Source organism: Vanessa tameamea, chromosome 30, assembly GCF_037043105.1.
Source record: "Vanessa tameamea isolate UH-Manoa-2023 chromosome 30, ilVanTame1 primary haplotype, whole genome shotgun sequence".
NCBI classification, from domain to species: domain Eukaryota; kingdom Metazoa; phylum Arthropoda; class Insecta; order Lepidoptera; family Nymphalidae; genus Vanessa; species Vanessa tameamea.
The window spans coordinates 1272118-1296651 of NC_087338.1; the positions used below are offsets into that span (position 1 = coordinate 1272118).

A 24534-nucleotide genomic window follows, 5' to 3' on the forward strand; every position below is an offset into this window, starting at 1 on the left:
AAAGAAAAGTTCCTATATTGAATACTAGTGACTCAACGCGGCGTTTCATGATTACAATTTATTAATAAAAAAAATCATATGATGTATAATTATTCTCTATCAGTTAGTCAGTTTAATTAGTTCCGTAGATTTTCCGTTACATAAAAACATAATTTTACCCCTTTATACTATTAGTGTAATTATAGATAGATTTCGAAGATATTTCGTTATGTAAATTCGTACATAAGGTCACACCTGACGACCAAGTATATAATATATCTTAACTGATGATTGCGTGTTCAAGCCCAAACAAATACCATTGATTTTTGACGTGTTTAATTAGTGTTAATAATCTCACGATCAGCGTTGAATAAACACATCTTGAGTAGTCCTACATGTGTAAAATTTCAATGAAATTCGGTCATATTTGTATCCACCCGAATTGGAGAATCATGGTGAAATACTATTCAAAACCTACTGATCGAAGCCTTAGTCCAGCAGTGAGAGATTGATATGTAACTAAGACACATCGGAACAGACTAAAGGAATGTCCTGTTGAGCGCCAAAACTTTCGCCCAACTCCAGCAGTTACTAACATATTGATATACGAACTAAAGCCGCGCGGCATTTATAAAACACAAATTTCCAACCCCCGTTTTAAGCTCTTAGAGGTGGAGTTTAATAAAATCCGTTCTTAGGGGATGTCTACACCCTACATGGAACTTATCTGACAAATTTCAAGTTTGTACGTGTTATAGTTTCTGAGATTTCGTGATTAATCAGTGAGCGGTATTTCACTTTTATATTTACATATGGAAGATGAGATGAAAACGAAATATATTACAAAAATATGATAAAAATCAATGATATGTTAAAATAACTTTAAGATCTCATGCAAATATCATATCTAGTGATAGCGTAGGCTCAAGGTTGTCCGTGTAAGGCTTTGAAAGTGTTCTTGGTGACGTAAACGCTGAACTATGGAGTGGGCGGCGTTGCTAACTGACTCAGCACATAAATGGTACGAGAAATTTGCTATTTTTCATCTCGTAAAAGGATTTTTGGATCACATGTTTTTTTATTTAATCTTCGTGCTGCGTAATTTAATTATCATTGATGTAATTTTATTGTGAAATGAAAAATTAAATCGCTGTTTTACAATTGATATGTTTTCCAAAAGATTAAGTATTTTCAATGTCTTAGTTGATTGTTTGTTACGTGTGCTAGGAGTGGAATGATTATTTGGACCAGCGACTTTAAATTAAAGACGTGCTGGGTAATTACACTAACAAATTGACAGTTTATCGCAATCGATTTGCTTGGTGGTAGGGCTTTGTGCGAGCCCGTCTGGGTACGTACATCAGTGTTTTTTTTAAGGCCCCTAGCGGGTATAGGCCTCCTCCATCAGCTTCCAGGTTTTCCTTACCTGTGCTTTCTTCATCCAGTCTATTCCAGCAATCTTTTAAATTTCATCTACCCATCTTTCTTTAGGGCGTCCTCTGGCTCTCTTGCCACTAGGACCGGACCAGTTTGTGACCAATTTTGTCCACCTTCCATCAGTTGATCTTGCCAAGTGACCAGCCCATTTCCACTTCAGCCGTAAAAATCGCTAGCAAACCTAATAAATAAATATGTAAATAAATAAATTAAAAGAGGATTATTGATTTCCCTGGTGGTTCTTCTCGGTAAAATTTAAATTGCAAACAGATGATAACGCTGACGATTGAAAAGTACTAAGAGCCTCCTATCCTTGAATGCGATCCAATATCTTGTTAAGGTAGGCGTTTTGAAGATCATATATATCCGTCATACCTTATATATTATATGGTTTTTATAAAAACATATATTATGTTAACTAAGTCGTGATTTTCGTCCTCAAACAGTGAGACATTCATCAATAAATATGGTTTGTTTGTTCGTTATTGAGGAATTTCGTATTAGTGAAGGCTGTTTCCTATCTACTTGTTAGAACGTATTGTCTTCCGGTCTGTATGGTGTGGTTGTTAGCTGCAGATTCTAAGGTCTTGGGTTCAAAGCAATCTAGCAAATATAAAAAAAACAATATCTTATTGTTTTTTTTTTAAGTGTAGCAATGTATTTTAGCATCTCAAAATCTAGAAATAGGTAGGTTTGATATTTCCGTAACTCGGATTGCTTCGGAAGGTGGTGTTAACTCTACTGTGTCACGAATAGCATTTAAGACGTTCTGCGGCTGAGCTCTTACGAGTTGTGTTGGATTTATCGTCAAATCGGATTAAAAGAATGCACTTGCAAATCAAATCAAAATATACTTTATTTAAGTAGGCTTCTACACTTTTGAATCGTCATTTTACAAAACTATATTAAGTGAAGCTACCACCGGTATGGAATGTCAATTCTACATAGAAAAACCGACACGAACCGAGTTTGTGCATTATATATGTATATGTATGTATTGTCGAGTTATATAGTATGTTGAGAATAGTTGACATGTCCAATTTTAATATTATCACATCGTCAGTGAATATGAAGAAGAGCTGAAGCGCCAAAATAGTGCCTTTGGGAAATGAGACTTAGAGTTTATAATTTAAATCCCATATTCGAAAAGTTTTAACTTTGCCGTTTCATAAATTCAAATAATTTGTACAAAATACATTGGTAAATAAGGCATATTATTCGATACAAGATTATATAAATGATTAAAAAAGCGTGGAGTTAATGCTTGTCGACTTCCAGGCAGGATATATAACATACATATATAATTATATTTAACTAACATGACTGTATTTTTAGATGTTGAAAAAGAGTAACTACCGAGTTTCTTGCCGGTTCTTCTCGATAGAATCTGCATTCCGAACCGGTGGTAGCTGCGCTTAATAGTCTGTTAAATGACGATTCAAAAGTACTTGTAAAAGCCTACTTGAATAAAGTATATTTTGATTTTGATTTTACAATGACGATTTTTTTTTTGAAGAGAACCTAATTAGATTCAATTCTATCGTGTAAATATTACGTTATATATTAACACGTTGAATTCCATGTCTATCTTGGAAACTTCGTGTAGTATATGACCGTGAATGTCCTTTTTACGTTCATAAGCCTTCAATTCATTGATTTACTATAAAAATCGAAAGCTCTGACTGAAAGTGTCGCGTATAGTGAAAGATTTGTGTTCGACGTGTGATGTTCGATTCGAAATTTAAGACATAGCTGAAGGAAAACATCGTGAGGAAACCTGCATGTGTCTAATTTCAACGAAATTCTGCCACATGTGTATTCCACCAAGCCATTGGAGCAGCGTGGTGTAATATGCTCCAAACCTTCTCCTCAAAGGGAGAGGAGGCCTTAGCCCAGCAGTGGAAAATTACAGGCTGCTAATGTAACTCATATTACAAATGCGAACGTAACTCTGTCTGTCTGTTGTTCTTTCACAGGACTGGTATAAAGCAAGATCGAATTCCAAGAAAAGACGTATGCTATGTAATGCGTGACTCATAACCGACCCCTAAAACAAACTTCAACTAGTACTTCATATTAGTAGTCCCTTCTAAACGAAATCTTTACTAAAATTAACATCACTACGTGTAAATTTTGATCACCAACATCTCGCTTTATATCGTTAATTTTTGTCACTCTGTCTGTAACGATCAAACAAAATATCCTTCAAACGAACTATAACATACAATTATGTTACATGACCATAAGTTTACGACCCACGATGAGCCATCCTTGTCCACCTGTCCTTATATAGACAGCTATACCTATAGCACACAAACGCAAATGGTGACGCCATTTTAACCTGTCGAGGGATGAATTAAAAGATCCTCTGTCCGTTTCCTTGGACTCAATCTATCTCCACGCCAAATATCGAAATGGGTTCAGCAGTTTAAGCGTGAAGAGGTGACAGAGTTCCTTTCGCATTTTTAATTTTAGTATGGATTACTTAACTAGTCTGTTTAAGTGAAAATGTTGCATCTAAATACCGATAGATGGCGCTTTAGCAAAAATAGTCCGCCTGGTCAAGTATCTATATATGTACATTTTATAGCCTTTTCGAAATAGAAGAAGGAATAAAGATTTAATATCTATGTACCGTAACCACCAATCATTAGATATTCTACCGCCAAACTACAATGCTCAGTAATTTTGTGTTCCGGTTTGAAGGGTGAATAAGCCAGTGTAACTGACACGACTTACATCTTAGTCGGTAAGGAATGTTTAATATTTCTCACAGTTCCAATGTCAATGGACGGTGACCACTTACCATCAGATCGCATATTCGCAAATCCACCTACCCGTATCATAAAAAAAATCTATTAATATTATTTAAGGGGATATTAGTAAAACAATGCTGTCTTCTTCTCTCGAATACCAAATCTATGATATAAGAAAGAGATACCAGTGTTCAACTAAACTCTCATTTAACGAACTACCCGTCCCTAAAGCACCTACGGGATCAAATCCAAACCGTCTCGGAACCCATACAAATATACGATCTCGAAATGATCATCGAAATGAATCCAACCGTTTAGGAGTTCAGTCACACACTTACAGAAGATTTATATACATATATAAATATATAATAAGTATATTTTTAATATATAATGTAATTTCTATTACATTCGAAATAAGGCAATCAATTAGTAATCAAAATTACACATCAACGTTGGGACCAAGGCCTCGTCACAAGTCGTATTATTTGTCAAAACTATTGATCTTACAGTCGTAAGAAAGTACACACAGACACGTTGATATCATATTTTTAAATCAATATAGATATTTCTCAAGTACGAATTTCACGAATTAATTTTTTTTTAACTGAAACCGATTTTTTTTATTATTATAAATTTATTTTTCCAATGTAATACTGAAACAATCAACAACAACATAAACAGCCTGTAAATTTCCCACTGCTGGGCTAAGGTCTCCTCTCCCTTTGAGGAGAAGGTTTTGAGCATATTCCACCACGTTGCTCCAATGCGGGTTGGTGGAATACACATGTGGCAGAATTTCGTTGAAATTAGACACATGCAGGTTTCCTCACGAGCACGAGATGAATTATTCTTTTTACCTTCTCCTCAAAGGGAGAGGAGGCCTTAGACCAGCAGTGGGAAATTTACAGGCTGTTAATGTATATACAAGTGTAATTTAAAAAAGGCTTTTAAAAATTGTAATAATCGCAATAACGAAACAAAAAATAGTTCCATCATTTCCGGTCTTCATCAATAGATAACGCCGCTAATATTTTGTCATTGACATCCGAATTGTATTTAGTTGCAAATTTTAAAAATTCAACGTTAGGATGTCAAATTCAACTTCCTAGATTGATTTACACGACTCTGTGAATTATATGACGATTTTAAATTAACATGGTTATTTTTACTACTGTAAGTATTTGAAACGGGATATTTATAATGTTTTTTTTATTTTTATTAGGTGGAGCTCGATATTTCGACATTATCTACGAATACTATAATATAAAATCGAACGAATTCTCGTGACGAAGACATTCGTAAATACTTATAGTCATATGACGAACATGTTGACCTACTGTTGACTAACTGCGCAGAACATTATAGGGTTCAAGTGTGCGAGCAAACACAGGCGCACTCTCTATTACAACTCTGATAATCCAACCAAATCAAGATGTACTTCATCAAGAAGTATCTTACAACTTTGAATCGTTATTTTACAGTATTAAATTAAAATAAAAGGTACCAACTGTTCGGAATGTGGATCAAGAAGAACCGACTAGGAATTCAGTAGTTACTCTTTTCCGAAGTTTAATTTACATAGATTAAATACAATTAAATTATTGTTTATCTCAAGTTCTCCCCCCTTAACCTCCTCTGTATTATCTATTATAGAATAATATACCTTTATAATCATTTAAATATATTAATTGCCAAAGCTAAAATTATTTGAAGACGCCGAAGTACGAATCGACTAGAGATACAGGCGCTAGATGATCGCTGAAAATCCCAACTTCAAAACTCAGACAATAATCCAAAAACTTTTCATTAACACGACTCCGGTTTTGAACCTACGACCTCGGAATCATCAGCCACATTAATCACAACGTCAACGAGTCATAATGACTTCAAGTCAAGCTAAAAGTATGATCATAATATTTTTAAGTTCAAACGTCGACAGTGAATTTTAATCATCTCCAATTTGATTTTAACCAGAGGTAAAATAGTATGTTTAAACTAGTAGACAGGCGAGCTGATTATACGTATAAATACAAATAAATATAAACTTTATTTATATAGAGATAAAGCTCAAGTCTTAATAATCATGACTCCGTATAAAAATGCCTTAAATATATATACATATTTTGTGTATTCTTTTCAAACAAATATTCGTAATATTTACATCAAAACAGCAAATGATTAAGAACTCTAACGCGATATTAATAAGGGATTTTATTCTATGTTATGGTGTTACGCGGTTTGTTAATTAGTATTAAAATAAACAACCTTGAACTATAGACGGATTTGATGTTCGAAGATTTTGTCAAGTTTAGTATGAATAGAAAAAAAGTAATGGCATCGAAAAGCGGTACGACTTTAAGTTAAATATCGTTTTCTATAAACTTTTATTGTAATATATATTGTTTTCAATTAATAGTTCAACCATGAAGTCGTGTAGTTTTCCGTGAATAGTTATTTAGTACTTAAAATCAAAGATCACCTATCAACAGGATAGGAAGCATTATTATTGAATTGTATGATTTAGACTTCATGGTAAGTCGGGCAAATGGGCTTCTTAATGGTATGTGGTCACCACCCATAAACATTAAGGCTGTAAAAATATTAAACATAGGACTATGATATGATATCTGTTGTGCCTGTAAGTACACTGGCTCACCCATCGTTCACAACAATACTAATATAACTATTTTTATTTCGAATAACATCTATCTGTTTGGAGGAAGAATATCTGATAAATGGGTCGTACCTATAGAGACGGGCAAAGCCCTACCACCAAGTATATTTGATGGGTGGTGTAATTATTTACATAACATAATAAAAACATAATCAGCCTGTAAATTTCCCACTGCTGGGCTAAGGCCTCCTCTCCCGTTGAGGAGAAGGTATGGAGCATATTCCACCACGCTGCTCCAATGCGGGTTGGTGGAATACACATGTGGCAGAATTTCGTTGAAATTAGACACATGCAGGTTTCCTCACGATGTTTTCCTTCACCGCCGAGCAAGAGATGAATTATAAACATAAATTAAGCACATGAAAATTCAGTGGTGCCTGCCTGGGTTTGAACCCGAAATCATCGGTTAAGATGCACGCGTTCTAACCACTGGGCCATCTCGGCTCTCATTAATTATTTATACCTACGTAATTTAAATATAGTTTACTTATGATATTTTTCATTGTTTCAGATATAATTATGAAGCCACTACTAAAGACAGTGGCGGCGATATGCCTCCTGCTGATCGTTCACGCACTCCCCGAAAACATAGAAGATGTTAAGGAACTACCCCAATCCAAAGAACCAATTGTCGAAGCTGAAGCATCCGAGCCCCAAGCGAGGGTTGAGCGCTGCACAACTTGTGCCTCTGGAAACTTCAAATCGCCTCAAGCGCTTCTCGCTGAACTTCAAGCCCTACCAGGCTCAGAAGTCCATACGCAACAGTCTTTTGAAGGATGTTCATCAGACAAGGGTTGTGCTGGTCTGAAGCTTAAAGACGGCAAAGTTATTGAAAGATACGGTAACGCAGATGCCTATAACGCGGCCGCCGCTGCGGATATTAACAATGAGTTCCACTTTCACTCGGGTTTTGGAAAAAACGTCTTTGAAGGTGGCTTACCAGGCAACGGTCCTTTCTGGTGGATGAACCAGGACTCGCCATTTAAAGCTGGCGCTGGTAGCAGCGGTAACTATGAGAAATACAGCAAATCATCCAGCTCTAGCTATTCAAGCAGCGGTTCAAACGGTGGTGCAAGCGGAATTGGTGCGGTTGGCGGACTTGACTTAGCAGGCAACCCATTCTTAAACGGTGATCTCGCAAGTTTGGGTGCAGGACAAAACATTGGAGGCATTAAGCCCTCTAACTTCCAGTCTTCGTCTTACGACTCCTCATCCTACAGCTCCTCCAACAAAGGAGAGGTTGATTTATCGAAAAATCCATTCCTGAACGGCGGTTTTAAAGCTGACCAAGCTGGATCTGGATTTGGATTTGGATCCAACGGAGCAGCCGGTTCAAACTTTGATGCAGCATCAAATTCTCAAAGCCAATATAACGCCAATAGTGCCAATTCTCAAAGCTTCGGCAGTTCCTACGGCGGAGGCTTCGCATCAGGAAACAAGGTTTCTACTGGTTACACCGGTTCTTCCCCTACACCATTCGCGACCCCTGTATCTAACATCAACCTGATTCAGAGTGACAAAACCAATGAATTCGACTACGAACAGCAACAGCAAACACAACAGAACTTCGACAATGTCTTCCAGAGTTCTGGAAGCGTTGGAATTGACACGTCCGGAGGTGATTTACAGCAGACCTGTGCAACTGAAGGTTACTCCTGTGTAATCAAATCCCAGTGCAGCAACGGTGTGGCATATCTTCGAATCAATCCTAGGGTGAGTGTTTTTGTTATATATTTTTCTTGATTTTTTATATCAAACATTAATATATTAACTTAGTTCGAAAGATAACTTTGAAGCTTTCAAAATAGAAAAAGAAACTAATCATATTGGCCAATAAATGCATGTCCGAAAGGTTAATAAGATTTCCGTATAAATACTTCTTATCTTATTTAAATAAAAATTTCATGGCATTTGAAAAGTATAAGATTTTATCATAGTCGTGATAGCCGTTGACCTTTTTTTATCGAGCCTTTGTTTTTTTTTCGTCATTCCAGTAGACAACGATCGAAATGAAACCTAACCGAAGCACAAAAAAATCAGCGATGTTTTTTTTTTTTTTTAAAAAATATATATAATGCAAAATTTTAAATATCTCTTGAGTACTGTTTTCTTGCAAATTTTCTTCTATTTTTACATAGACGTATGAACCAAACTGAATGAATGAGCAAATGATCTCTGTATTATGCGGTATATCACGCATTATTAATATTTTTAATAATTACTAAATGTATCCTTGCACTTTTGTACACTAACAATTTACGCATTTGTCTAATTGAGCAGATAAAAAAAAAACAAAATTGACACATGAAATGGCGGCAATTAAAAAAAATAACAATAACCAATTAAATGTTACAAACAATCCGACCTCACTTTATGGTGTAATACAAAAAAAAAACATATTTTTTTTAATGCAAAGGCGAAGTAAATTTGACTTGTAAATGTCAATTTCGAGAGGTCATAGCATTATTATAATAAAAGAAAACATCCGTATCGTTCCAACAGATAATAAAACCGAACCATATCCAAGATATGTTAGAAGCCGACTATTGTTGGGATACTATTTAAACGACTTTTTTGCTGACGATGATTATATATATATATATATATATATGTCTAAAACTAAGATACGCGGAATTTATGTTCTGGCAACACCTGTCATCTTTTTAATTTGAGCTTAAAATAATCCGTTTCGTAGCTAAAGAAACAAACGTGTACCCAATGATGTTCTAGTAAATCATTTATTAGAATATCATTGCGTGTACCCATCTAACCACACAGAAGCAATGTTATATAATCTCCAACGATTTTCCTTAAGAGTAGAAAAAAACTTTGCCAGTGGCGAAACATACACATATATATTTTATGAGACAAAATAAACTTTAAATCAAATAAGAGATGTACACACAAATGTACATTAAATGCGTTTCGTCGACATTACGCATCTTTTCTGTACAAAATACAAAATGGCGTCCAGTTAGTGTTGCGTTCAATTTATATTTCATAATGTTACTTCTATTAAAATTGGCTAATGGTTAAGTAACATTCTGCATCAAAGAAATTCCATATTTACTAAAGCAAATTATTTATATATACGCAATTTATTGTATGGATTTGAACAAGAAAATATTTAAGCTATTGATGGTATAAAATCATCCTTTAGCCGACTATTAGTGGCCATTGATATTATTGCGGTGACCTTATTTATGTTTACATCTGGGCTACGATTGACGGGGGAGTGAAAAAGGGGGTATCGTATATCACTTGAATAGTTAAGACGTAAAAACCTAACAAACAAATAAACTCACTTTTGCAAACATATAATATTTAAAAAAAAGGATTTCCTCTTCAAGTAATGTCAAAGTTTATTCGAAGAAATGTCACTAATGCACTTCGTAACGTTATGTTCGGATTGATATTTATTTAATTTTAATCTGTGGCTTAAAAATCTTTTGAAAGACCTAACGATTACAACTCAACAGCTAAAAAAAAATAATCCTAATTTTAAATTGATAAGCACGTACGCATTTAAAATTCACTTATTTTTTTTTTAAATATACGTTAGTATAGTTCACAAGCCGTGTGTACATACAGACAAATTTATATTATATAAATGTCAAGGTTACAACTAACCAGGATGCTTCATTGTCATTAAAAATATTTTTATTTATTCCTCGTTACTTTATATGCAAATGTCATTGCAATAGTCAGGCCGTTGCCATATTAAAAAAAAAATAGTACACTTATCGTTTTGGCGGGCTTTTGACAGTTGGAGGCGTAATTAATTTTTACATAAATGTGTATTTTTTACACGGGTATTAGAATATTATTTATAAATAAACGTTCTCAATCTTTAAAAAATACATATATCGTATATTATAATGGCGATAAGAGAAGCAGAACTGATTGTGAATATTTATAACGCGTCCTTGCATATTTCTCTATAATAACTATCAAAATGAATTAGACACTTACGCTAGTGTTGCTAGGATTGAAATCTCCATTCCATTAATAACTGTATTCGAAACAAATCCACTGGACCGTTCTGAGATCACGAAATATCTTTGGAAAATTTAAGTCAAATTGTTTATTAAATTTTTTGCCCTACAATAATAATTGTTTTATAAAAAAAAAAATAACAAAAACTTACAAAATCTGGGATTTAGTAATTTCTAGTTTTTATCGAGATTCAGGAAATGAATTCTCTTAACTTCTTCGTAATTAGTATATAATGTGAATAAAATTTTAAACTTACAAAGTGAGTTTTTGCTGTTAATATTTTTACAAAAACTAAATAGCGTTATTTAAAAATATAATGACGTTAAAAATAACGAACATTTTCGTTTCGAACCGTAAAACGCGTTAAATTAAAAAAAATAACGTTATTTTTGTATAAACAATTTGCTTTTTGATTTTTAACGTGATGGCGTAGAATTGGTTTTAAATTATGTTTATTTCTATTTTTATTATCCTAATATAAATCAACAATGATAAATACCATTCATTACCCCAACGTAGCATTTTTGTAGTGTTGCCTCCTTTCCACAGACGATATGAAAAAATATTTGTACCGTGATTGTGCAGACATGTACCAATGCACAAAAACAAAAACTATTAAGATTTCAAAGAGTTACACTGTTATTAAATAAAAATAATACAATGATTTGTCTTTTATATATATATTCTAATGTCTGTCTGTGACTTCTTCACGGCGAAATCACTAAACTGAATTTGGCAAAATTTGGAATGAAACAAGATTGAACTTCAAGAATGGACATAAGCTACCCAAATCGAGCGAAACATTATTACATGACTGTAAAAATTATTACACATATGTAATTAGAACAATTGTTTTAGTAATCTTCCAAACCACTGACTAGAATATTTTATGTATTTGAACTCGCGATCTTAATATTCAATCGTACTAACCACTGAGTCATTACATAGACACAATAATAAATATAATGAATACACGATAACAAAAATTTTAACTCTGTAGGTCGCCAAGTATGTTAATGTTTTGTTTGTACGAGTCATTCTTTACAAATATTACTATGAGGCGTCTTAATCCAAACATATATTATATACCTTCTATATATAAAACTATTTATCGCCCGCGGCTTCATTCGCGTGTTAGGGTAAACAAGGATGGATGGTTTTACTTATAAAAAACTGTGCTGATATTGAAGTACCTTGAGGTTCACGCTTCATAACAAACTTTATCAAATTCGGTTTAGCAGTTTAGTGCAATAACTATTTTTGACGAATAGACTTCGATAGCGTTGTCAAGTTTGATAAGTTAGGACTTTGGTTGATGTTTGTTTGGTCGATTCTTATAAAAAACTAAAATAAAAACGTACGATTTGACGAAACCCGGCTGAGTCGATGTAGAAAAAGTTCATCAGTTTTCTATGTCTAAACACCCAGAGTGTTTGCGGTACCGTCGTTACTTCTGATTCTCCTTAACACAAGCGCTTTAGCTACTTACATTGGGATCAGAGTATGTGATGTTATAATATTTATATTTATTTATTTATTATTATATTTATACAAAAAAGTTTATATCTCTTTATATACGTATAATCCTTAGATCAAACTACCCGTCCCGGATTCAAACGGGTACCATAAGGGTACCTGTCCTACAACCTTTAGATTGAAGAACAAACAAAACGGAGAAATCTTATTTTTTATCCGGATACTAAAGTTTAAATTCTCGGCTTTTCTCTGCTATAATACGGATTTATTACGGATAATTATACACATGTAAACCTTCCTCTTGAATCGCTTTGTTTATTGATGAAGACCGCACTAAAATCCGTTGCGTAGTTTAAAAGATCTAACAGATATAAAGCGACTTTGTTTTATACTATGTTGAGATAAAAGGTTAATATAAAAATATAATTGAATATTTTCTAATAGTTAGTGACTATTTAAATATCTTGTCATAATCTAAGTTTCAATTTCATATACAGTACAAAATTATTTGTTTTGTATTGTTTGTTTGCTGTAATCGCTTGATTCGAACCTGCTATCCCCAGAACATCCGGGAAAGTAACTTAATTGGGTACATAAGTAACTTAAGTCAACACTTAGGGATGAATAGCGCTGGTATGTTAATAACCGGTCAAGTCTAGACTTGTTGAGAAATCCCAAAGAAAACATTTACGTTCGTATAAAAGATGACTCGAACGGTCAGCAGAAAAAAAATTATTATAAATTTTAATTTTAATTACTTCACTCGAATGTTATGTAGAGAAATATAGTGTTAAAACGCAGCTTTATTATTTTGATGTAAATATGATTTAATAAATGAAAGTGGTATATTAAATATTTATGACTAAATTGAAATTAATTCGACTCTAACTTCGCATATGTGTAAAACGATACTTGTATTTGTTTTGTTGACGTTACACGTGACGTTGTTTACACTGTGTTACGCCACAGTCGACCTCAGTGTTACTTTTAAGAGGTATTCGTGTCGTCAAACACGTTATTGGCGGGTCACACGCATTGTTGAAAGCATTGTGCTAAAGAATAATAATATTATATTTCTGTTTAACATCCATATTTCTCTTAATTTACGAAACCGTTACATAATGAACAATCATATTGATCACCTCGAAGTTTTACTGATATAAGAGCCCGGATTCTGGGTTCAAATCCCAAGTCAATAGTGCATGTTTTAAATGTGCGTAATGAAAAAGTACTTACTAAATTTAGAGCTTGGATGGCCCAGTGATCAATCTTCACCGATCGCAGGTTCAAATCCACGTAAACTGAGACTTTCTCGTGTTCATAATAATAAAATAATATACATTAATAAAAAAGCATAGTATACAATATAAGATTACACAGATGATAAAAAGGCGTCGAGCTAATGCTTGTTGACTTCCAGGCAGGAGACATAACATACATATATAATTGTATTTAACTAACATGACTGTATTTTTAGATGTTGAAAAAGAGACAACTACTGTTCTTGCCGGTTCTTCTCGGTAGAATCCACATTCGGAACCGGCGACAGCTTCACTTAGTACAATTTGTATTACGATTTAAAAGTTCTTGTAAAAGTCTACTCGAATAAAGTATATTTTGATTTTGACTTGAAAAATTTTCCACCGAAATTATCTTTTAACGATGAGACTTGAACCCAGTACCTCGGGATCAATAGCCTTATATCTAGCAAAGACCAACGAGACATTTTATATTGTATCAATAATTTAGAGTTACCATTGTATAAAATGCTCTGACCGAATTTAACAGATATTTAGGTTCAATACTTGAAGAGACAGATTGATCCTTATAGAATTATAAATATATAAATATTGGACAACATCACATACATCACTCTGATCCCAATGTAAGTAGCTAAAGCACTTGTGTTATGGAAAATCAGAAGTAACGACGGTACCACAAACACCCAGACCCTAGACAACATAGAAAACTAATCATTTTTTCTACATCGACTCGGCCGGGAATCGAACCCAGGATCTCGGAGTGGCGTATGAAAGCCGGCGTACACACAACTCGACCACGGAGTTCGTCTTATCGAATTCGAGAATTAACTATTTAAATTTTTCCAAGACTTATGATGACTAATATACGAAACAAAGGACAAACTAAATTAATTTGCAAATAGTTTGCATATAAATAACTTATACATATAATTAAAAATATAAAACAATCTACAATGAATTCCCACGCTTTATAATCACTGTTTTTTTTACGGAATAATTTCCCTGAATCGTAAATGATATAGCGTACGAACTAGTGTAGCTAAAAGTACAGGGGACATGAGATCTTAGATTCTAAGTTTAGTCGTAAGGTAAGTAAAGGACTAATCCTTGGAGCTCAAGCTTCTTTCGTACAAAATTCCATCAAATTCGGTTGAGTGACTTAGCTGTTAAAGACGTAATTTCGCATTTATCAGTCTAGATATTTCTTTTTTCTAACAGAAAACTATTGAATATATTTATATTAAACTTACCAGAAGGTGCAGCGCGTTTCGGATAAGGTTTAAGTATGTAATATATATATAATTCTTCTGTACGTGTGTATATAACTAAACTCCCAAATGGTTAGAGATGTCGACGGTTTTGTTGTTGTGGTTAAAATTGGACCGTTAGATGGCGCCACGATCGGGAAGTAAATAAACTTCTTATTCCGCCCGGAAAAAGTCGGGACGTTGAGTTCGATGTTATAAAATTGTCTCTTTAATAAATATATATATACAGGCAAGACAACCGACTACCGGGCTGTGCTAATATATTTATATATATATTAAAGCCTAGGGTTTAAAAGTCAATTTGGTGTTAAACCAGTATCCAGTTAAAACTAGTTATATCTAGATGTATAGAAATAACAAATCAAGAAAAACCAGTAACTTATTTACCTACACACATGAGTCTGAATCGGTGGGTTTGTAATCACAAAATTACGAAACTGCTTTCTGAGATCACACTAATATGTTTGCAATGAGGGACAGACTTCATTCTTAATGGGTTGGGTACCCCTTGACACATAGTCTACCCCCAGACAATAAAACTTAGCATTGTTGTGTTGCGGTAACTACAGTCACAAGGTACATCTCAGATATCAAGGTTGGTGGTACATTGTCGATTTGAGGGATGACTAATTCTTTTAGCGCCAATGTCTATGAGCGATGGTGACCACTGATCAACTGGTGGTCCAATAGCCATTACAAAAAAAACCTCAAATCAAATGTATTTCATTCAAGTAAACTTCACAATGACGATTAAGAACGTCAATATTTAAACACTACCTGCGTTTCGGAAAGCAGCCTCCGTCGTGAAATTGCTCTTTTCAAATAAACAGATTTACAAAGCTGATATTCACAATAAGTGTTCAGTCAATCCTGTGATGGAACCCGAGCTTAAATCCAGGTTGTTTTTTTCTAAAAAGTTTTATTTTAATGAATAATAAGATTTACTAATAAAGTATTAGTATTTTTTTTATTTTTTAAATGGTAAATTGGTTACATTTCCCGGTATCTTATTATATATGCGTATACCATTGCCCAAAAACGTTCTCTGTTCCGTATGCAAACGGTAAGTAGGGGATACAAGTTTATTCTTATTTCTTGTATTAATAATCAGATTTTATGGAATATTTTTGTATATTCTTCTGTGTAAACATTATATTATCATAAATATATTGTAAAACAGCCGTCAATACAAGTTTTTTTTTTTATTTTCACGTTCAAATTCTTCAAATCTTCTGAAGTGGAGAGACTTCTTAACGAAGTGACATTTCCCCGTTGCTTATTCCACAACGCTCTGATGCTGGTTGGTGGGTAAACTTGTGGTCGAAATTAAATTAATGAACCAGTGGCACTCGGGTTGATCCCGCGTTGTGTTCCACTGGACCACAGCGACTCTCGTGACCAACGATAAGATGTACAGAAGTACTTTTTGTTTTTATTGTTAAATGTATTTTAATATATTCTATTCTATTGTGTTAGGGAATAAATAATTAGATGATATTTTTCTAATCATTCTAGGAAATGCAATAGATAACAATCACATCACAATAATCTTCGTCCGTCCGTGCGTTTAAACGATTGTATTTATTTTTTTTCTTACAACCATTAATTACGTTATTGTTGAAAACTTTTTATTGTGAAATCTTTTAATGGCTTATGTTACATTTATATCGTTTTACACGAACAGACTTACTGTTAATATAAATATTATTGATAACTAGCTATATAAATAATAATTATTTATGTATTGAATGAGGATTCATAGATATACGATGTGTTTACATTACAACAACGCGCACTCGTAAAACATTATGAGGTAGCCACGTTGTAAACTAATCACTACGATTATTGTTTTAACTAAATCTTGTACAAATAGATTCGGTAACTGAAACAGTTTTTAATATTACTTAATATTATAAAAACAAAAATATCTTTATTTACTAAAGTATTATTTACATTTAAGATTTAAATATATACAAATCAATATTAGAAATAGCTACTGTTCGAATCATTTAGTTGAATTACTTGACGTTAAGATTATTGCCGTCGAGTCGTAATACTCTCTGAAAAAAAAAAAAAAGAACTAACTCCATTGTCACCAATGGAGGCAGTACGACTCAAGTGTTCAAAGGCATTGATGGTCAATATTAGTAACATTCAGTTGTCAAATAGTTTCATAACATAATTTATATAAACATACAATAATAGATGTACTATGTCGTAGGACAAAATATGTCGTTTGAACGAAGTCGCTTTCGCAGTAAAGGTAAAGGGTAGTGTTCTTGATCGAAGGACATATTTTTGTTTCTTACGCGACGATATCCGCAGTTCATTCTACTGTAAGCCGCGTAAACGTTCTTCGTTTCAAAGACTAGTTTCTAATAGTGGCTTCTGCCGGGTGACGGAGATTTTAGATACTATATGACAGGTTTTGTACCACTGTCGAACTGTATACCAATTTTTATGATGATCCGTTGAATAGTTCAGAATTAAAAGCGTGACAAACAAACATACCTTCCTACTTACACCAGTTAAGACTATAGAAGTATTGAATAAAAAAATAATTGGACAACATCACATACATTACTCTGATCCCAATGTAAGTAGCTAAAGCACTTGTGTTATGGAAGATCAGACGTAACGACGGTACCACAAACGCCCAGACCCAAGACAACATAGAAAACTAATTAACTTTTTCTACATCGACTTGGCCGGGAATCGAACCCGGGACCTCGGACTGACGGAGTTCGTTAAAGTATTAAAGTGTATATAGTTTTAAATACATCATTATAATTGATTAAATTCAAATAAAATTGTACACAGACATACACGCAGACATTTATTTTAATATATGTTTTAAATCATGTCGTATCTACTCGTACTATTAACATATTACGAAAGGCATTACCAATTGAATATTCCCAAAAGAAGATTTGCAGACGAGTTTAGGTATATATTTTTTATATACATATAATTTTAAAGGAGGATATTTTTTTATTATATTGTGTATTACTTATCAAATCCAACGTAAACGATCCCATGTATATTCCAATAGAAGTAGGAAAAAAGATAAACAAACTTTAGATTCACGTATTTCATGCGATTCGCTAATAACTCAGCTATATTGTGCACTACTAAGAGTTTATGATTAATATATATTTATTTATAATACAACACTGTTACACTTAACTATTTATATCCACTTTAATTTTACTTACAAAGTTTCGTCGACGTTCAAGACGCCAATCGCAAATCCATAGTGAATATCATAGACTAATCGAGCTCTCGACCAATGATATCGCGTCAATTTGCTGTCAAATGTTGTTTAATTGGCTCTTCAGCTCTTATGGTTGTAACAATGTATACGTACATATTCCGCTATTGGGTACAGGTTTCCTTTCCTCCTTGATTTGGAGAAGGGTTTCTTAACTTGTAGCAATTATAATTGTAAACCTGAAATTTGGATTGTGTTTATGACACGCATCAAACTGAACTCTATAACTGTTATTAAAATTGATAGCCCAATGGTTTACGGGCCTAGCGATGTGAAAAAACGCAGGTTCGTTTATGACCTCTTGGGCTATCGTAGTTCACTAGTACAAACATTATGCTTAATTGTATATCAATATGATTATCAACAAAAATAAAACTAATATATTTATCTCATTATTATATATAGTACACAAATATCACGCATAAGAGAATGGAAAGTGGGGAAAGGGGGCACGACGTATAAGACAGCGTCATACCGTTTCCCGTTACGGCATTCGATTCCTTGAACTCCAGAGCATAATTAATTGTAATTTATTAAATAAACTCACATCTTGAATAATAAATAATAACATACATAACATAAACAGCCTGTAAATTTCCCACTGCTGGGCTAAGGCCTCCTCTCCCTTTGAGGAGAAGGTATGGAGCATATTCCACCACGCTGCTCCAATGCGGGTTGGTGGAATACACATGTGGCAGAATTTCGTTGAAATTAGACACATGCAGGTTTCCTCACGATGTTTTGCTTCACCGCCGAGCTCGAGATGAATTATAAACAAATTAAGTACATGTAAATTCAGTGGTGCCTGCCTGGGTTTGAACCCGAAATCATCGGTTAAGATGCACGCGTTCTAACCACTGGGCCACCTCGGCTCTTACTGGGCCATCTCGGCTCTCGTTAAGCGTACCTGCTTATTATCGAAAGTGCATTTAGTGTTTAAGTCCGTCGATTGCAATCGGTTAACGTCATTTTTGTTTGAAATTATAATCTTAATAAAATAAATTATATTAATAAAACGAGCAAAGCCTCGTAACGTTCTAGTGTTTGAAGTATTGTGATACATGACTACGCTAAAAATTTACATAACTAATATCGATATTTGTCACGAATCTCGTCTTAGTCGCGAAGATAAAATTTATAAGTATGAGTGTTTTTATTTCGAAGATCCGCATCGATTATAACATATTTGGTAGTTAGGAATGCACTTTTGATTTTAATAAGTTGACTGCCTGTTAAAGTCCCATCGGTGGTAAGTCCTTGTTAGAGGAGAATCGACTTCCAAACCAATGGTATCTTTGATCAAGTGCTTTTATCTATTCGAATAAAGATTATCTTGGTTTTGATTTTGGAGAAGGAAGGCAATATATCTCGCTTTCACTCGAGACAGGCAGGTCTCCTCACAACGTACACCTTAAGTATATGAAATTCCTAGGAATTTAAAACTGAAATCCTTGTTCGTATAGCGTTATTTATATATATTATTTTGAAAGACTTCGTATATCACTTTTGTTAAACTCCAAATGTTATATTTATAATGGTCCATATCCCATATCGCTTTGTGACAGTAGTATCTTTGCATTTAACTGTCACGTTGGTCTAGTGATCTCTCCGGTTGTGTTGGACATCGGATTATGATAGTGATGGAATAAAAACGCACCTGTGTTTGCGCACACAACGTGTCCTGTGTAGTTGGAGACCAGCCTTGAGGTTGGCGCGATCAAAATCGGTCAGGACGATACCAAATTTACATAAATTTAACTACCACGAAGCTAGGACGAAACTTTAATGCTTAATTTGCACAACAAGAAGCTAAAGCATTTTCAGGAGTTAGATCTTACACGAGCCGAGATGGTCCAGTGGTTAGAACGCGTGCATCTTAACCGATGATTTCGGGTTCAAACCCAGGCAGGCACCACTGAATTTTCATGTGCTTAATTTGTGTTTATAATTCATCTCGTGCTCGGCGGTGAAGGAAAACATCGTGAGGAAACCTGCATGTGTCTAATTTCAACGAAATTCTGCCACATGTGTATTCCACCAACCCGCATTGGAGCAGCGTGGTGGAATATACTCCATACCTTCTCCTCAACGGGAGAGGCCTTAGCCCAGAAGTAGGAAATTTACAGGCTGATTATGTTTATGTAGATCTTACACACTGTTCCAATAAACTAGCTTCCATCTAATCCTCAAGCGATAAAACATAAACTCAGTAGCTTCGACCCAACAAACATACCCAAATCCATTTCACACAATCCACAAGAAGATAATTCTAAAATTGACAGATACGACCAACGTAACATCAAAGATTTAAATGTCATTCGCACGCCGTCAACGATTTACAATAACGACGAACGGGTATTTAAACAAGCCAAAGTATCCTTGTCTCATTAAATCTCATTATTTACAACGATATGCTAATGTACATGTGACCATTATAATATGTTCAATTGATTTATAATTCGGTCCCTTTGAATTTGAACGTAAATCTCCGTTAATTTTAATTGATGGACATCTTGAATCGATTATCGTTGCGAAATTGTTTAATTTAATTGGATTATTATTAAGATTCGGTATTCGTTTCTATGAATAATTGCGCAGATATTTCTAACTTTGTTTCGTAAATTCTAATTGTAGGTGTTGAAAAAGAGTAACTTCTGTGTTTCTTGCCGGTTCATCTCGGTAGAATCTTCATTCCGAACCGGTGGTAGCGTTACTTTAAACAGTATGTTAAATGACGATTCAAAAGTGCTTGTAAAAGCCTACTTGAATGAAGTATATTTTGATTTGATTTCGTTTGATTAATCATTTGTAAAAAATACATTGGTAAAGAACGCATATATCAATACAAGATTACATAGACGATAAAAAAGCGTGGATCTAATACTTATTGACTTCCAGGCAGGATGTATTGTATACATACATAATTGAATTTAACTAACATAAATATGTATTTTTACATGTTGAAATAGAGTAACTACTGAGTTTCTTGCCGGTTCTTCTTGGAAGAATCTACGTTCCGATACGGAGTTAGCGTCACTTAATATAGTTTGTTAAATGATGATTCAAAAGCCTACTTGATAAAGTATATTTGGACTTTGATTTTATTTGTCTTAGATATTTAACATAAAAGGTAACTTAACCTGAGAGGTTATTTTATAAACGTAATGATAAACTTAGACTATTCGTCACAAACAATAACTGAGCTCTATCGTTACATATGTTTCGATACGATCCCGATGCTATTACGATCCGAATTCGAATGAATGCAACTGGATCGTTTTGTTACTAGAATAGGAAAATAACTGGATTTCGATAAAGTGACATTTTATTAAAAGATATGGGTAGGTACAAAATACAAAAAAGCACTTTTACATCGTCGCGTTACTGCGTTGAATAAAATCAAATCAAATCAAAATATACTTTATTCGAGTAGGCTTTTACAAGCACTTTTGAATTGTCATATAACAAATTATATTAAGTAACGCTACCACCGGTTCGGAATGTAAATTCTAACGAGAAGAACCGGCAGAAAAATGTAAAGCTACCAAGAATTACATTTGCTACATTCCACCATTCTATAAATAATCATTAAAGTATTCTACCACCAAATGCAGTACAACATACCATGCTAATATCTAAGATCGGCACTTACCATCAGCTATATTGTCAGTCCGCGTACCTATACGAAATTAAAAAAAAAAAACTTGAATAAATTTAAACATTATATCAGGATTAATTTAACTATATTTTATGTACATAATTATGTTATTTAATTGATGGAAATAAATAACTACTAAGTCCGTTTTGGTTATTCTAATAGAATCTACATTCCGAACCGGTCACAATCACAATTTAACTTAAACACATAAACATATATACGTACTATCTTAACACTATATCATAACAAAATAAACATATAATCATTTACAAAATGATCGTTCAATTAGTTATTCGAACAACGAAAACGTAAAACATATATTTAATTACTATGATAGATAACATATACATATCAAAACATATTAATAAAGATTTCATAACTGCATCGTCATTGACATATGTACTCGGCGGGTAATCAAACCCGCGACCCGCGTAACTGCATCATTTATAATATCGGGACATTACGTAGTGTACTGTCGTGGACAGATGTGTTGATTTTTTTTTTGTTTTTTTTTTGTTATCTGTTTCGGTTCATTTAATCTATTAAATACATAAGGGTCGTAAAATGTTAGTTTTCATGGTGCATATAATATTGTTAGCAGTGTTTGATATATCTTAATGTCAATCTGTGGTCAGTCTCTTGTATTATATAGCGTCTTTGTCAATTTCTGTTATAAAAAAAAAAAAATTATACGTATAATAATTGTAACGAATTTAAATATACATATAAATGGATACAGGCACAAGGGACGTAGCATCTTAGTTCCCAAGGTTGATGGCGCATTGGTGATGCAAGGAATGGTTGATATTTCTTACAACGCCATTGTCTATGGGCGGTGGTGACCACTTACCATCAGCTGGCCCATTTATTCGACTGCCTACCGATATCATTAAAAAAATGGATGATGTATTTATTTGAATTAAAACGTCAAATCGAAAAACAATATTTGCTATTGGACCGTTGAATAATTGATAAATCAAAACTCAAGATTTAATTTATTACCAGAGAACAAGTATTTTATTACATTCTAATCTAAAAAATACCTGCTTAATAACATTTGTCAGTAAACGCCTAGACGACGTTTAAGTCTGGCGTTAAAATTGTTGGTAATTATTGGTAAAATATTATTACATTTAAATAAATAAATATTACGTGAACTATTAAACATTTTGGTACTTTTGTTTAATGAATATATATTTATACATAATATATTACATATACAATAAAAAACAATTTAAATAAACGATTTTGAATGCGACTGTACCACAGTAAACAAGTACAACGTAAGAACGAAAATTCGTGTCATCGATTGACCTCTTGCACCTCTCAACCGAAAACAAACTCTAAACATATTGGAATAAAGTTCAAATTAAATCATATTTATCTCAATAGTCAATTGCAAAATAAGTCTACCCCTCAGGGCTTACCTTAATGAGATTTTAAGAAACAAATATATTAACACTGTCGGCTGTTTAGTGGAGTTCGATTACTAATTAAAATAAAAAAAAAAAATATCTAGACGGCTCCGGCTTTACACGCGCGACATTTAAGCTTTATAGTACATTAACCTTATCAGTCAAAATGCCCAAATATTATTTCATCTTCAACATAATCAGCCTGTATTAGTCCACTGCTGGACATAGGCCTCCCCCAAAGCGCGCCATTGAGCCTGATCTTTGGCCCTTCTCATCCACTTCCTACCAGCCACCTTCCGTACATAATCGCTCCACCGTGCCATATTATTTAAGTTAACGAAAAGTTTTATGTTGTTGCTTGCTTAAGAAATCATTGATTCCCCATACAAAATTCCACCTCCCTTTTCACACCCTTAAAGGAGGATTTCCGCGATAAAAACTAACCTATATCCTTCTCCGAGTATCAAACTACCTACATATACCAAATGCCATCTAAAGAGGTAAATAAATGTAATCTTAAGTTTTTCCGAAACGATACGACTTGGGAACCTTCAAGAGCGTACTGATTCCTTAAAGGGCGGCAACGCACCTGCAAACCCCCCGGTCTTGCAAATGTCCATGGACGGTTGTAGTCACTTTCCATAAGGTGCGACTCCTGCTCGTTTGCTACCTAACACATAACAAAAAAAATCTTTCGTGTTTATAATATTAATGGGGATAGAATGTTGTATTACAAAATAACTAAAACAAACAAGCCGACTGTATTATCTTGGTGTGTTTGACAGTTACGTTTGACACTAGCCAAACGCCATGCTGTTACTAGTGTACGTGTACGGAGTACCAACCGTTGGCCACTATTTTTTTCGACTCGGTCGTTTGACAGACTATACAGACATATAAATAATGAAAGATCTTATACTATAAAGTCTAGTTAACAGGTACACATATTTTAAACAAATTTTTCGTTTTTAGTAATAGTTATATAGATTCTTAATTTAAATTATTATTAATAATTAACTGGTAACCCCCAGTTTAAACTTAAAATAATTAAAAATTCATACGTGCTAACTTGAATAAAGCATATTTTGGTTAGATTTCTGCATGTTTTTGAAATAAATTGCAAGTAATTTTTCGTTTTTAGTAATAGTTATATAGATTCTTAATTTAAATTATTATTAATAATTAACTGGTAACCCCCAGTTTAAACTTAAAATAATTAAAAATTCATACGTGCTAACTTGAATAAATCATATTTTGGTTAGATTTCTGCATGTTTTTGAAATAAATAGCTTATAAAAGATTAATATAGATATTCAGTCTTTGCCCTAAAAATGATCTGTAT

At 33.6% G+C, this 24534-nt stretch overlaps 1 protein-coding gene across 3 annotated transcripts in view; it reads left to right on the forward strand.

Moving 5' to 3' along the window:
• The window catches only part of LOC113391550 (uncharacterized), a 61914-nt gene that overhangs the window by 12890 nt on the left and 24490 nt on the right, over positions 1–24534 (forward strand). For all 3 annotated transcript variants that reach the window (XM_064219955.1, XM_064219953.1, XM_064219954.1), the window contains exon 2: positions 7358–8559. In XM_064219955.1, the coding sequence (XP_064076025.1) occupies positions 7366–8559 (1194 nt within the window). In that variant the 5' untranslated portion in view covers positions 7358–7365. The remainder of the gene's footprint in view (positions 1–7357; positions 8560–24534) is intronic.